This window comes from Verticillium dahliae, genomic scaffold (genome assembly GCF_000150675.1).
Source record: "Verticillium dahliae VdLs.17 supercont1.23 genomic scaffold, whole genome shotgun sequence".
NCBI classification, from domain to species: Eukaryota; Fungi; Ascomycota; class Sordariomycetes; order Glomerellales; family Plectosphaerellaceae; genus Verticillium; species Verticillium dahliae.
This window is the reverse complement of record NW_009276931.1, coordinates 22,054-35,948: the sequence shown is the minus strand read 5'-3', so window position 1 is coordinate 35,948 and position 13,895 is coordinate 22,054. Positions and strand designations below refer to the sequence as shown.

The window sequence follows — 13,895 nt, the reverse complement described above, 5'->3', positions numbered from 1 at the left end:
AAGTTGCTTCCAAATCACACTCCAGATTGGTCAATCCGCAGCCTTTGAGGCCCGAAATAGCTCGACCAGGGGGGCGAAGACCGTGATAGGACCCGGCAGTTACATCGTCTTTCCCCTGGCTCACAGCCCTGCCAAGCCACGACCATTCTGCCACTTGGGTCAGCAGAGTGCGAGCAGACCAATGAGGCCAGGCTGAAGGATCGCGATACCCCACTGTCTCGCCGCGATGAACGTCTGGGGGTAAGGACATATTAGACAACGGCGGCCCCAGCAGCTCTCGCTCTATCCTCTGTCTCGTCAGCTCGCACTCGCAAAACATCCTATTGGGCCAAAGGCAGCTTGCGCCAACCCTCTCAACATTTTGTGACAGGGCGGCTTGCCTCAGAACATGCTGGCCGTTGCCATGGAGGAGCAAAGTACATCGCCACAATTGGCATCATCGAACGCAAGTACGGACAGTCCCGGTTTCACTGGATCAACGTCGTCTGCATCAGTAGCGAAGCGAAACGGCCGCAAGGGTTCGCGAAAGGTCCGGACTGGGTGCATCACTTGCAAGTAAGCACAGCAGCTGCCGCGATGGTACGCAGCCACCGAGATGACAGCTGACATCTCTCCAGGATCCGCCGTGTCAAATGCGATGAGCTCAAGCCGGCATGCGAGCGATGCACCAAGACTGGTCGGAAGTGCGACGGCTATGTGACAACTACTCCCAACATGACCAGGCCTCAATCGCAGTCTTCCCCACCGCCAAGCGGAACTAGCATTGCTAGGACCATGAGCCCATTCGCAGCCTGGGATGCCAACGACCAACGCGCGTTCCACTACTATCGCAACTGCTCTGCCACGTCACTATTCACGCAGGCTACTTCGACTTTCTGGGCTCGCATCGTGCCAGCTCTGTGCTTCGAGGAACCGGCCGTACGTTACGCTGTGCTTGTCATCAGTAACCTTCACCAGAGCGCCTATGGTGGCAACGGTCGCACGCCCAACAACCTCAAAGGCTGCGATGCCGTCTGCACGCCGTTTGCAGCCGGACAGTACGGCAAGGCTTTGAGGTCACTGCAGCAGTGGCGGACGCCGAGCGCCCCCGGCATGAGGGGAACGGCTTCTGTTACGGTGCCGTTGCTCACGTGTCTGCTCTTCATTTGCATCGAATTTATGCTCGGCGATATGAGCGCCGCCATGGTGCACATTATCCAGGGACGGGCCATACTAGCCAAGCTGGCCGAGGATCCACACGAGGCACAAGGGTCCGCGGCGGACCTGATCCGGAGAGAGCTCGTTCCTGTGTACACCCGGCTCAGCGTCGCTTCTTTCGTGTTCGGGGCCAAGCCTGTACCGATCCCAACAGAGTTGAGGCCACAGCGGCCAGCAAACATTGTTTTTGACCGTCTCGAGGATGCCGAGCTCAGCCTGCACGAGATCATCGATGACGGCCTTCGCTTTGCCAAGGATGCCAAAGCGTGGGTTTTCACTGCTGATTCGACAAGCCTAAGCTGGGCCGCAGAAATCAACGCGTGGCGGGTGCGCAGCGCCGACTTGACAAGACGATCAGACCAGTGGCAGGTGGCGTTTGCCGTCTTGATAGCTGCGCAAGGCAGAGGCTCAACAGGCGCTGCGAGAATGTGCCGCCTCTATTACCTGACCTTGACAGTGTATCTCGGTACAGCACTCACTCGCCTCGAGTGTTCGTTCGATGAGCACATGACTACCTTTGCTTCGATAGTGGACGTCGCGGGAGAGATCTTGCAGGATGAGGAAGCAAGGGGAGCAGCAGCTCCGGACAGCGATGGGGCTCGGTTCAGCTTTGAATCTGGCATCGTGCCTCCCTTGTATTATACTGCAGTCAAGTGTCGGCATCCAGAACTGAGGCGGGCCGCAATCAGGCTGCTTCGGAGGAAGGGTGCCCTAGATTGCAAGGAAAACTTGTGGGATGCCAGGCTAGTTGCAAGGATCGCGATGCGAATCATAGAGCTGGAAGAGGCGAGGGCCCTCAGGATACTGGGCAAGGGTGTGCAAGAGCCGGACAGCAGACACGCGAAGGCATACATACCGGCCAAGGACGAGATTCAGAACTTTCTGAAGATGATTCCTGGGAATCGACCGCCGAGTATCCCTCACGAGGAGGCGGAGTGGATCTTCGAGGCCGAAGCGGCCGGTCCAGTTCCTGAAGGAGATGTGGTGGAAGCACTGGAACTACCAGATGACGATGATGTGAGAAGTTCGCCGTTCCATGTGCCCGAAGCGGCACGTGTCATGAATGCCGACATCAGTCCTAGAGTGAGCGGGGGCTCCTGGGTCACATTCTGGGTCAAGCCGCAGATGCACGGTGAGCAGCGCTGGGATGTGATTCGAGAGTTTGTTGCGAGGGGAACATAAAAGTCGCCAATCTTGAACCGAGTATGATGGAGGCGGGTCAATACGAAGCAAGTAAATCGATGTCGTGATGCATGCCACGTGCCGAGTTCCGGATGGCACTTTACGGCAGTCACCAGCGCCATGCGACGCATACAGTACATGAGTACATGGCTCGGCTTGGGAGCTTTGCCGTCTACCAGGTTCCCTCGACACTTTATTCCATTGTTTTTCTGCTCCAGATTAGGTAACTGTTCCTACGTGCAGGTCCAGAAGCAGACTCGAAATGAAATTCTTGGAGAGAAGATGTTAAGTTTCCGGGAATGTTTGATGTTGACGGAAACGGATAGGACGGCTTCTCTCAGATGACAGCTCACCATCCAGGCCGCCAAATTGACAAGCGAATGTAGTGCACAGGCGCCAGGCCCAGGTACATGGGCAAGGATTGAACGCGTGAACTAAGGCTTTAAGCATAGGTGAGCTTGCGTCACCTGCATCTCACTTCCTCATTGCGAACTTACCGTCATGCCAGTTCTCAGACAGTAAACTGCATGGAATCCACCCACTCTCCGCTCACGAGGCCGCGCCACACATGAGACGAGCAGCGGGACCCTTGGCTCCGACCCAGCGGGTCGCCCGTCCCTGAATCTCGGAGCAAAGCCCCAGACACCTCGGCCGTTCACAAGCTTCCTCCAATCACTTTACACACCCATCCACAACAGGTCACACTCGCAGTCGCCCCGGTTGTGACCCTGTCGTCGTTCGTCCCATATGAACTTTGTCGATGCTCTCGCCTTATAACTACCGGGCGTGCCGTGCCGTTTTGAACAACCCACAATCCACCAGGTTCTCCGCTGATCACTTTACTTCACTTCTTCCCTCTCTTCCAACCTACAAGGGCTCGCCAGATCGATTTCCTTACGATCATCATTATGGCACCCTCGCTTGTCCAGCTGTCTCTTCTGACGGCCGTCTCTTTCACCTCCTCTGCTCTTGCTGCCTTTGGGTATACGACATCGGGTAATAATTATGTTGTAGACACCGGCTCGTCCAATACCCTCGTCTTCTCCGTATCCCGCTCCAGCTGTGATATCAACTCTATCAAATATCGCGGCAACGAGCTCCAATATGCTTCTCAAGGCACCCATATCAGTTCCGGCCTCGGCACTGCTACTGTCACCGCTACTCAGACATCAGGCGTCATCACCATTACATGTTCCACCTCGACCCTCACCCACTACCTCGTCGCCAAGGAGGGTGACAGCCTGATTTACATGGCCACTCACATCACCGCCCAGCCTGAAATTGGCGAGCTGCGCTACATTGCTCGCCTCAAAAACGATGTTCTCCCCCTCGAATATCCGTACGGCACCGCCTCCACCACTGGTGGCTCCAACTCCACCGTGGAGGGCTCTGATGTCTTCGTCGTCAACGGCCAGACCCGCTCCAAGTTTTACTCGTCCGACCGTTACATCGATCGCGGCGTCCACTGCGTCCACGGCACGTCCCCTGAGGAGATCCATGCTTGTATGATCATTCCGCAAACTGAGACCTCCTCCGGCGGACCCTTCCATCGTGACATCGAAACCAACAACAATGGTCCCTTCACGGCCTTGTACAACTACATGAACAGCGGTCACGTTCAGACCGAAGAGTACCGCATGGGTCTACATGGCCCCTATGCTCTGAGCTTCTCTCGCTCCGATATCCCCAGTACCGGCGATGTGGACTTCACTTTCATGTCGAGCCTTGGCCTTCGCGACTACGTTGCTGCAGGTGGCCGTGGTCGCGTCTCTGGCCGTGCCACGGGCGTTCCCAGCAGTTTCAGACCTGTGGTTCACTGGTACAACAAGGATGCCCAGTACTGGACCACCGCCGGCTCCAACGGCACCTTTACCTCGCCGGCTATGAAGCCCGGTACTTACACCCAGGTCCTCTACCAGACAGAGTACAAGGCTGCCGAAACCTCCGTCACTGTCACCGTCGGCAGCACCACTACTCGTGATATTGCTAGCACAATTCAGGCCCCAAGCAACTCGCTCTTCAAGATTGGCGAGTTTGACGGCCAGCCCACCGGCTTTCGCAACGCAGACAAGTTCCTCCGCATGCACCCCTCGGACAGCCGCATGAGCAGCTGGACCAACTCGTACAACGTTGGCTCCTCTGAGCTGAGCGACTTCCCCATGGCTATTTTCAAATCGGTGAATAACGGCGTTGTGATAAACTTCAACCTCGCCTCCGCGCCAGGTGCTGCGACCTTCCGCATCAGCACCACTTTGTCCTTTGCTGGCGCACGCCCTGTTGTTCAGGTGAACACCTGGACCGCCGCCACACCCGTCGCGCCGCGTAACCTCAACTCCCGTGGCGTGACTCGTGGCGCCTACAGGGGCTTGGGCGAGCAATATGACATTGCTATCCCGTCTGGCCAACTCAAGGCCGGGGCCAATACCATCACCATCAGTGTGGCTTCTGGCAGCAGCGGCGACACATTCCTGAGTCCCAACTTTGTGAGTGTCTCTGACGGCAGGCTATGGATCGGTGCTAACTTTAAGCTCAGATTGTGGATGCTCTGGAGCTTTTCACGTCTTAGGATAGTTGCGAGAGGGGTTACGCATATGAAGTCTTCTGTTATACATATTTGGCCATTATCTGGCCCATTGTACATGATCGTTACATACATAGTGGTTATTATATTGTCCCTGTGGGACCGTTCCGTCACTTGCGCCCGGCGCGCCCGCATTGTTGTATATTCGTTTTTGCCGCTGTTTCTCATCTTTCCCTTGGGGACCGTAGACCTGTATCGCTCCCTGACTGTGCTTTTCGTGACATAATAGGTTATCAAGTTCCCTCAGTAGCGCATCTGGTGTCCGCGGGGCTGCGACAGTCGTTCTCGGCTTGGCATAGGGCGACCAAGGCTCAGTGGACATCATGTAGCGATCTACGCTGTAAGAAAGGCTGCGTCCGGCACTGACGGATTGTCTTTCGTCAGATTAGCTGGCTAAGCGATGTGATATGCTACGTACCTTGATGTTGCTGGCTCTTGCGTTCCGCTGCTTGATGTTTGATGATATGACATTGTGCAAAGACGACGTGAAGACTCTCAGGCTTTGTTTGCTTGCAGGACGGTTATATAGTGGATGCAGTGGGCTATTTAACTCAAATCACTTGAACAATATGAAATAGCAACCAATACCGATTATATGCTACTGCCTGAGAGAGGGCCTGAAACTACAACAGTGGCTTCATAGCCGTGATAAACGCGATTGCAAGCATCGCCGGACTGTGCTCACGTCGCGAAAATCGTCTGTTAATTTCCAAGCGGCACGCACTGAATCTTCCTGCTTCAGAATATCTCTTGCTGGACCGTTTTCACCATGGACCAATGGACAAGCTCAATTGTGTCTTTCGACTTGGCGTTCAGGTACCCGAATCGTGGTGCACCTTAGCGTCAAAACATCCTGGTCACCACGCCTGGTACGGTACATCCATTTCGAGGAAGGCTCCAACTGCTTACCTGGCATCGAGCCGGTTCGCTTGACGTTTTTGCAGCTCCTCTTCCATATTTGGTGACCGAGACATCTGGCAGGGTTGGGTTAGGCTCAGAAAATGAAACGCCATCGTTCGAAACAGATCAGCGCTCACCAGGGTGCGTGCAGGGATGCTGGCTAGAAAGGCCAGGTACCATTCTCCCGTGCCTGGGGCACTCGACAGAGGCGAAGATTGAATCAGGCTGATGTCCTGGGCGCGTTGTCATCGTGATGGCCGACCCGTCGATATTCTTGGGTTCTCTACCGAAATGGGTATCATCGGGGGATGGCAGGGTTACAGTAGGTATTTATTTTGCTGACAAACAACCGTCATTTAGGTTTTACGGGGTTTGGAGTGTGTACTGCCGGGGGGTCCGGTATCTCCAGTTCGATTTGCTCCCGCCAGATGGTCACCACCACGCCTAAATTGATGGCATCCATCATCTAAGAGGGCATACTTGGCTCTTATCACCTTCCTTGGTGTTGCAAGTGTGAGAGACGACCGCCCAAGACACCTACCATGAGCCAATGATTGCTCGAGGAGAAGTAAATGACATGCAGGAGGTGCCTCCAACATGAAGAGGCAGCCTGCGATTCAGCTTGGCTGTAGGCAGGTGATGATACCTGGTGCACGGCTAATGGAGCCATGACATTGCCCCAACTGGCTGCGTGGTCGCCATCATGGGCCAATCCAGTGCCGCGCAACCTCCCCCCCTGCGTCGGCTGCGCCGCCGTCATGTTGGCTGTCGATCATGTCTTTGGGGGCCAAGACGTAAGCAATCGGGGACTCGCACCGGGCAGACCGCAAAGGCGTCGTCAGTTCGCAAGAGAATCTCGAGAATGTATGGCCTCTCTTTGACATGTTTCTTCTCTCCTTGTTCGATCCCGCCGCCGGCGCATGATACTTGATATTGGCTTTCAATTGAGTTAAGGCCTTAGTTTAATAGCAGCAGACTACAGCAAGACGACGTGTCGCGCAAACAGAACGCCGCAACGAGATCACTGCCTGGAATTTCAGTGTTGCGCCATGGCAGATTCACCATTGCACACAGAAGGCGTCGAGTCAACATGGTCAACGCCGATGCCCATCCGCCACCGCGAGACGCGTCATCTCAAGACTTCCTCGTCTGTATCTTCATCTTCTGCCACCTTCCCTCACATCACCGAGGTGCTACAATGGACGTCGCTCGACAACCCAGCCCCGCACCCGTCCTCAAAATGCCCCGAGGGCTTAAACCTCTCGTCAGCAGCTTTCAAGGCGTATCGTGACCGTTCACCAACGTCGTCGACTATGAGCTCGGCTGTCATGCCTGACTCGGCCACGACATATTCGATGCCCATGTCGCCGACGCTTTCGACATTCACTCGGGCCACGACGCCAGATATCGAGGTCCCCAGCAGGGAGACGCTGCGGGGTCATCCCATTAGGCAATGGAACCGCCAGTCATATGATTCGTCTTCATCCACGTTTGTTGATTCAGTGCCCGACGAAGATCGGATGAAGGACCACTCTAGACAGCCAGAGATCAACGAGAGACCAGAAGTTGATGCGATTCGGGCTGCCGGTACTCCAAGGTAGGCAGCTTGGCAACACCCTAGACCTTGAACGTGAGCTCATGCTAAACTCAGTCTAGACCAGCAGCCGACCAAATCGACAGCGATGGGCCTCCGCCGCTCAAAGAGAGGATGAGTTTCGACGTGAGGGTCGACAGGCTCTCCACAGGTTGGGACGACGATCCCGCAGACAGCTCAGACGAGGAGGTTGAGGGCGTGCTCAACTACGTCCTCCAAGCTGCATATGGTGTCGATCTAGACGAGATTGGCGCTCCTCAGAGTTTACTCCGCCGCTTCACGTCCCGCTTCATTCAAGACGTCGGCCGCATCGCCTTTAGCGGTCCGTCAACCACGCAGCTCACGCACACGACATCGGCTTCATCTCGATCAACCGTGCTCATTGCACGAGCTCCAACGCGAACCTCCCAAACTGGAAAGCGGAAGAAAGGCGGCCCCAGCCGTGACGGAACAGAAGATGACGAGGACATCAGCGAGGACGACGCCGACGGCGGTGCTCCGTTCAAACGCCCTCGACAAATCGCCAAGGAACCCGAAGAGAACCTCCGCCTGAGCTGCCCCTTTCGCAAACGCAACCCTGCGCGGTTCAACGTGCGTGAGCATCACTCTTGCGCCATGACGTATTTTCCGAAATTTGCCGAGCTGCGGCAGCACATCGTGAAGCAACACAAGCGGGTGGATCCGTCCGCCTTTGTCTGTGACCGGTGCAACCGCGACTTTGCAGCAAGGAAGGATCTCAGGGACCACCAGAGACTGCCGAGGGACCTCATGTGCGACATTGCTGATCACGACCCTGAATGTGGCATTGACGGTCCAACGGCTGCCAAGCTGCTGAGCCGGAAGCGGGCGGGCGGGACATCGGCGGAAGTGCAATGGATGGAAATCTGGAACCTCGTATTTCCGGACGACGGTGATCACGAAGTGGTCAACTGGGGTGGGTTGTGTCTGCTCGATCGCCATGCTCGCTGCTAACTCGCATATAGACTTCTGTCCTGTCATTGAACACTTTGAGGTGACGGGGCGCTTCCTTGCAAGCTTGAAGGCGCTCGAGGGAAGCTTACGCAACAAGGGACTCAACGAGCAAGCGCTGGAGACGATAGGCAATGTGTATCGCAACCAGTTCATCCAGGTTGTGGAGCAGTGTGTGAATGAAGCAAGAACAAAGCCATACTCGAACAGAAGCAACCGCAAGAGCGAGATCAACGCTGCCATGCCAGGGCCGCCATCACGACGCGGGCCCAGGCCGGACTCGGGGGTGGATGTCGACGAAGGGTCATCTGAGGACAGTCTCTCGATCGCGCTTCTGGGGTCAAGTTTTGGCGTGGATGATGGGTTGGGCCGGTGCTCGTCAACAGGGACGGAGATTCGGTCGAGTAACGGCGCTGGCGGGCGCATGTTGATGCCCGTGATGGAGCAGGTCCCGGGAGATGGCGGCGATGATGGACCCAATCCGAGTGGGATGCCGGGCGGGCTCTATGGAGACTTTGCGCCCGGTATGACGGAGGATGTCATGACGGGGTCTTGGGCATACGGGGTACCGCAAACGAATCTCGCAACGGGGCTAACTGAGATCCTGTCCGGGTCGGGGCCAGGGTCGGGGCCGAGCCCGTATGCCGGATGGGATATGGCGTTGCCCTCGAATCAGACAGGTCAGTTTGATTTCCCAGGGTACGGCTCGCGGTGAAAACAGATGAGGAACGGGCTGTATGATATATGTACAATAATTAGAGAGCCCTGGATGAAATGTGCGAGTGATGTTAAGCCAACGAGCTCCATGCGTGAAGTTGGCCACAGCCTGGTGCCACGAGACCCGTACCCCGTGAGCACCTGAATAGAGATCGAAAGCCTCCGATGACAGCGTATTTGAACATGCCAATAACCCGACTATGGCGGGGTCGTAGGCCATGCCTTAGGTCTGCGCGGAGGATTGCCAAGTGAACAGATGACGATGTGGGTGTTTGCAGGATGCAGAAATTGTCAGTGCACCAGGTGGCCAAGCGTGTGGTGCTCTCGCCTGGGCATCCACCACTGAGTCCCCCCACCTTTGCCACAACGAACCGCTCGGAGAACAAAACATCAGCCTGTCGACTTCACCATCAACCATCCCCCGAGCGACCACACTTTCTGGTGTACTGAGAATAAGGCTCGGTTCAACGATGAAGCCATAGCATCTCGGTATTTCCCCCTTTTCCCCCTTTCCCCCCTTTCCAAACGCTCCTTTGATCGGAGGCTGGAAGCTGTACGCTCAATTGGTCTACTCAATGGCCAACTTCAAGAGCCCCGCGGCACCGGCCGTACGGAGGTTATACTTTTTGTGCTTCTTCTTCGGCATTGGCGCTTCAGTATGGGGGTAAGACGATATGCCCACATATATATCCTATTGTGTCTTGCGACGTTCATGATGCCGTAGACGTCGCGCGGAGGGGCAGTCGAGTGAGGCATTTCGCTCGACGAGACCTCAGTAATTGGGTGCATCGCTGCCCAGAACCATGCTGACAGGTATGTAGTTACCACATTGGTGTGCTATCCTCTATTCTCGTTCATCCTGGCTGGCAGGAGATGCTCAACCATCCCAGGGCTGGCACCAAGGGCATCATCACTGGTATCTATTACCTTGGTACTTTCATAAGCTACATCTTCGTCTCGCACCCTCTCAGCGACTGGCTCGGTCGTCGATACGCAGCTCTTTCTGGCGTCGGCGTTCTCATGCTCGGCACGGCGCTCCAGGCGACCAGCAATGGTGTATCAGCCCTCGTAACCATGATTCTCGGGCGAATGGTATCGGGTGTTGGCGTAGCCATCGTTTCGACGTCGGTGCCGCTCTATCAAACGTAGGTGAAGCCAATGAAGTGTTATGATGTTGAGTTGCTGACTTCAAAAGGGAGGTTTCACCTGCAAAGCAGAGGGGTCATTTCGTGACGATGAATCACGTCGGCTTTATCGCCGGCCTTGCCACCGGTCTCTGGTAAGTGTGCGGATGCATGTTGTGTAAATCGGAGGAAAAGGAACCGCGATTGACCTGTACACCAGGGTCGGCTATTTCATGACGTACTGGACCTCAGCCAGCGGTCACTACTATGGCTGGCGCCTATCCATCTGCCTCGAACTCGTGCCTGCCCTGACGTTCGCTGCTGGGCTGCCCTGGATCCCCGAAAGGTAAGCCGCGAACCCCTTTGCGCGCCCTTAACACAGCTAATGTCTGGTCAGCCCTCGTTGGCTCGTGGAAAACGGCCATCTCGAACGTGCCAAGGCGACTCTCCGTTGGCTTCGCGAGGGCATGGCGCCCGATGCTGAAGTGGACGCCGAATTTGCCGCCATCACCAGAAACGTTGACGCCTACTACCCCACCCACACGTCCTGGCTTGCTCTCTTCCGCGAGCCAGCCCTTTTCGCCCGGTTGTGGCGCGCTGCAGCTCTGCAATTCATGGCTACTCTGTGCGGCGCCACGGCGATGAAATACTATCTGCCCACGTTGCTCAAGGCGCTTGGACTCGAGACGAGAGTAGCCCTGATGGCCGGTGCAGCAGAAATGACCATCAAGATTGGCTTCACGGTGTTGGAGATGTTTCTCATCGATCGTTTTGGCAGGCGAATGTGTCTGGTGGCGGGCTGTGTTGTGATGGCCGTGGCTATGATGGTGAGTGCTCGCACAATGGGCCTGCGCGGAAATGGTTCTGCCAGCTAACAAAACGGCAGATCAACGGCGCCCTGCCGATCGCGTATCCGGACAACTCGAGCAAGGTGGCGGATGTCATCTGTATCATTTTCATATTCGTCTACGCCCTGGGTTACAGCCTGGGCTTCGGCCCGGCGTCATGGGTGTATAATACCGAGGTAGGTTGTTTCCAAACGGCATTTGGTCAGGCCAAGCTGCTGACGCCGGTAGATCTTCCCCACGTCGGTGCGGGCGCGGGGGCTTAATTTCGCGGCATCGGGTGGCTCGGTCGGCTCCATCATTGTGTCTCATGTATGGCCTGTTGGACGGGCAGCATTGGGCAGCAAGGTTTACTTCATTTTCATGGTGGTCAATGTGCTGTGCATTCCGGTATGACGTCGAACACTCTTAGTCTCGAGGGCCAGCTAACGTTTCCAGATCATCCTTATCTTCTACCCGGAGACAAAAGGCATCGCTCTAGAGGACATGGATGCGCTTTTCGGTAAGGTTGAGACGGCGCAGGGGGTTGACGGCGGCCACCAAGGGCCGGAGGATACGGAACGGCTGCTGGCGCCACAGTCACCAGGTGATGCGGGGGAGCCCTATCACGACGCATCCACGAGGGTGTGATCTAGCACGGTGCAGTAGACACATCATGATGCAATAGTATGTTTCCATAATAAAGTAGAGCCCGCCCGGGATGTAAGGTTGGAGGCTCCGATATAGGTTCATCTGGGCGGCAAGTGCAGCGTGTGCTTTTTTTCTGGTTGCCTGTGTCGCCATCTCAGATGTGGCGTCCCTTATCTATGCTCGTCATGTCAACAAGCTGGGTGGCTGTCTGAGACTCCAAGACATGTAAGTGTGCTGAAGGGGGGAGAGGGTCGTCACGCGGTACTGCGCAGGCGCACCAGGCGTCCCGTCCGCGTTGAGACATGCACAAAGGGGAGCGAACCAGGCACAACTCAGACTTCGGCAGCTCAAGGGAGCTTGGACCTGGTGACACATCTCGAAGCATGATAGGGGGTTCCGACCTGAAGCTGTGCAATTGATGCGGCAGACCATGCCGACGTTGAACTGCGATTGATGATCGCATTGCGTACAATCATCTTGACACACACGAGGGATGGAGGTGGACAGAGCTTATCGATAGTAACTGGGAAGTTCCATGCTTACTCTTGGGATCGGATGAGTTGGCGCATGCGTACATGTAGATCTCAGCAGCTTGAGTTGACGGAATCAAATGCAAAAGGCATACCTTGTCTACCTATTTATGAGTACCTACGTATGCAAGTGTAGGTCGCTAGGTACCTAGACATGACCGTCACATCGGTTGTGATGCCTCAGCCAGCCAGAGTCTGATTCACTCTCAAGTGTGATAAGCTGGACCCGCGTGAGCGATAGCCTCATGACAAAACTGATGAGGAGGGAAGGCGGGGAGGGGTGCTTGGTCGAAGAGGTGACGACAGGATGAAGCAGGCAAGGGCCACGGCGGCACCGGACAGGTGGATGAGGGGGAAGCAGCACCCAGGACGAGGGGAGGATCGACCAGGCTGGGGTGCGCGCACACTGCTAGTGCTTTTTGGGCAGGTTTCTGGCAGTCTCGCCTGGGGGAATTTGCGGGTTTCTCCACTGTGCCACGCCAGCTCTTTCTTTGCTGGCCCATCAGACTGGTGGTGCCCAAGTCATCAGATGACGCCTGAGTGGTGGAACTAAGGGTCGAGACCCGTCTTGACTCGGCCGTGAGCAGCCAAGCCCACTGCACCTCGTTGTACCTGCCTCTCTGTGTCTGGCTCCGGTGCCTGCCCAGCCAGCTGGCCTCGCCGCTCTGCCAGCACCTACCTACCTGCCTACCTCCACCTCCACAGAGGCACCCGTGCCAACTCCGCTGTATTACATGGAGGTACATCCTGTCATCGCCATCGCCTCATCATCCAGCGAAGGAAAAGGAACATAGTCGTGGTGAAGGTGGGTAAACGAAAAGCCTTCCGACGATTTGCTTTTCCCCATTGCAGCTCGACTAGCTGGTCGTTTGTGGACGGGACTGCCTTCTTCTCAACACTCACGTCAACAAATAACCCAGCCTGACGGAATCGTACCCTACGGCTGCTTTCGGCATCTTGCCTCGCGGGCCTGCCCTTCAGCTATTCGCGCTCGCCAGCAGCTGCTCGCTCAACAAGCCACGCTCCACGCACATCGACTCGCCCAGCCAGCACACAACCCACAGTCAGCCGTCCCGTCTTGTCTTGTTCCACTCAATCCAACACCACCACGCTGCCAGCTGCCATTCTATCTGCACCACCATCCATCGAGCTTCTAGCCCAGCTTGCCCAGCCACCCCATCGACCTCTGAGGCCCACTACAGCGCAGCACCCAGCAGCGCCCCCAGAGTCGACCGGGGGCAACCCAGCGGCAGCAGACCCGAACAGACCGCAGCGCATCCACACGACAAAGCACGGCCCTATCACCTCTGATCCCCCCTCCCCTCCCCTCCCCTCCCCTGCCTCCTCGCGGCCCTGCTGCCAGGTTCCTTGCTGCATTGACGACATACATTTGTCCCTCTCCCCCTATCAACAATTCTAGCCCGCATTGTTTGCACTGTCTGGGCCTTGTCCGATCGAGCCTACTGCAGAGCCGCCTACTCTTCACCTCTCTCTCACCCTCCGAAAATATCTCGTCGCCAACAACGACTCGTCCCAGAAAGTTTGACGATCGGTCGTCCCCTCCGACACCGCAGTCCAACATACCCGGATCACTCCCGATCCTCTGGAGACCCCCCCCCCCCCCCC

At 56.3% G+C, this 13,895-nt stretch overlaps 4 protein-coding genes across 4 annotated transcripts; all 4 read left to right on the top strand.

The window, feature by feature from the left end:
* Positions 1 to 388: 388 nt before the first annotated feature.
* VDAG_09064 (uncharacterized protein) lies at positions 389 to 2,379 on the top strand (the record flags this gene model as incomplete). Its single annotated transcript, XM_009655366.1, has 2 exons — positions 389 to 555; positions 618 to 2,379. 2 exons carry the CDS (start codon positions 389 to 391, stop codon positions 2,377 to 2,379), a joined length of 1,929 nt encoding a protein of 642 aa, XP_009653661.1.
* Positions 2,380 to 3,256: 877 nt separating this feature from the next.
* Positions 3,257 to 4,945, top strand: VDAG_09063 (rhamnogalacturonase B; the record flags this gene model as incomplete). The annotated part of the gene is made up of 2 exons (XM_009655365.1): positions 3,257 to 4,862; positions 4,913 to 4,945. Exons 1-2 carry the CDS (start codon positions 3,288 to 3,290, stop codon positions 4,943 to 4,945), a joined length of 1,608 nt encoding a protein of 535 aa, XP_009653660.1. The 5' UTR covers positions 3,257 to 3,287.
* Positions 4,946 to 6,528: 1,583 nt separating this feature from the next.
* Positions 6,529 to 9,138, top strand: VDAG_09062 (uncharacterized protein; the record flags this gene model as incomplete). The annotated part of the gene is made up of 4 exons (XM_009655364.1): positions 6,529 to 6,654; positions 6,901 to 7,457; positions 7,517 to 8,388; positions 8,438 to 9,138. The coding sequence occupies 4 exons, from the start codon at positions 6,529 to 6,531 to the stop codon at positions 9,136 to 9,138; spliced, it is 2,256 nt and encodes a 751-aa protein (XP_009653659.1).
* An 875-nt stretch (positions 9,139 to 10,013) lies between these two features.
* On the top strand, positions 10,014 to 11,739 carry VDAG_09061 (ascus development protein; the record flags this gene model as incomplete). Its single annotated transcript, XM_009655363.1, has 7 exons — positions 10,014 to 10,285; positions 10,336 to 10,419; positions 10,485 to 10,610; positions 10,662 to 11,091; positions 11,151 to 11,288; positions 11,341 to 11,499; positions 11,548 to 11,739. 7 exons carry the CDS (start codon positions 10,014 to 10,016, stop codon positions 11,737 to 11,739), a joined length of 1,401 nt encoding a protein of 466 aa, XP_009653658.1.
* Between the last annotated feature and the right edge of the window lie 2,156 nt (positions 11,740 to 13,895).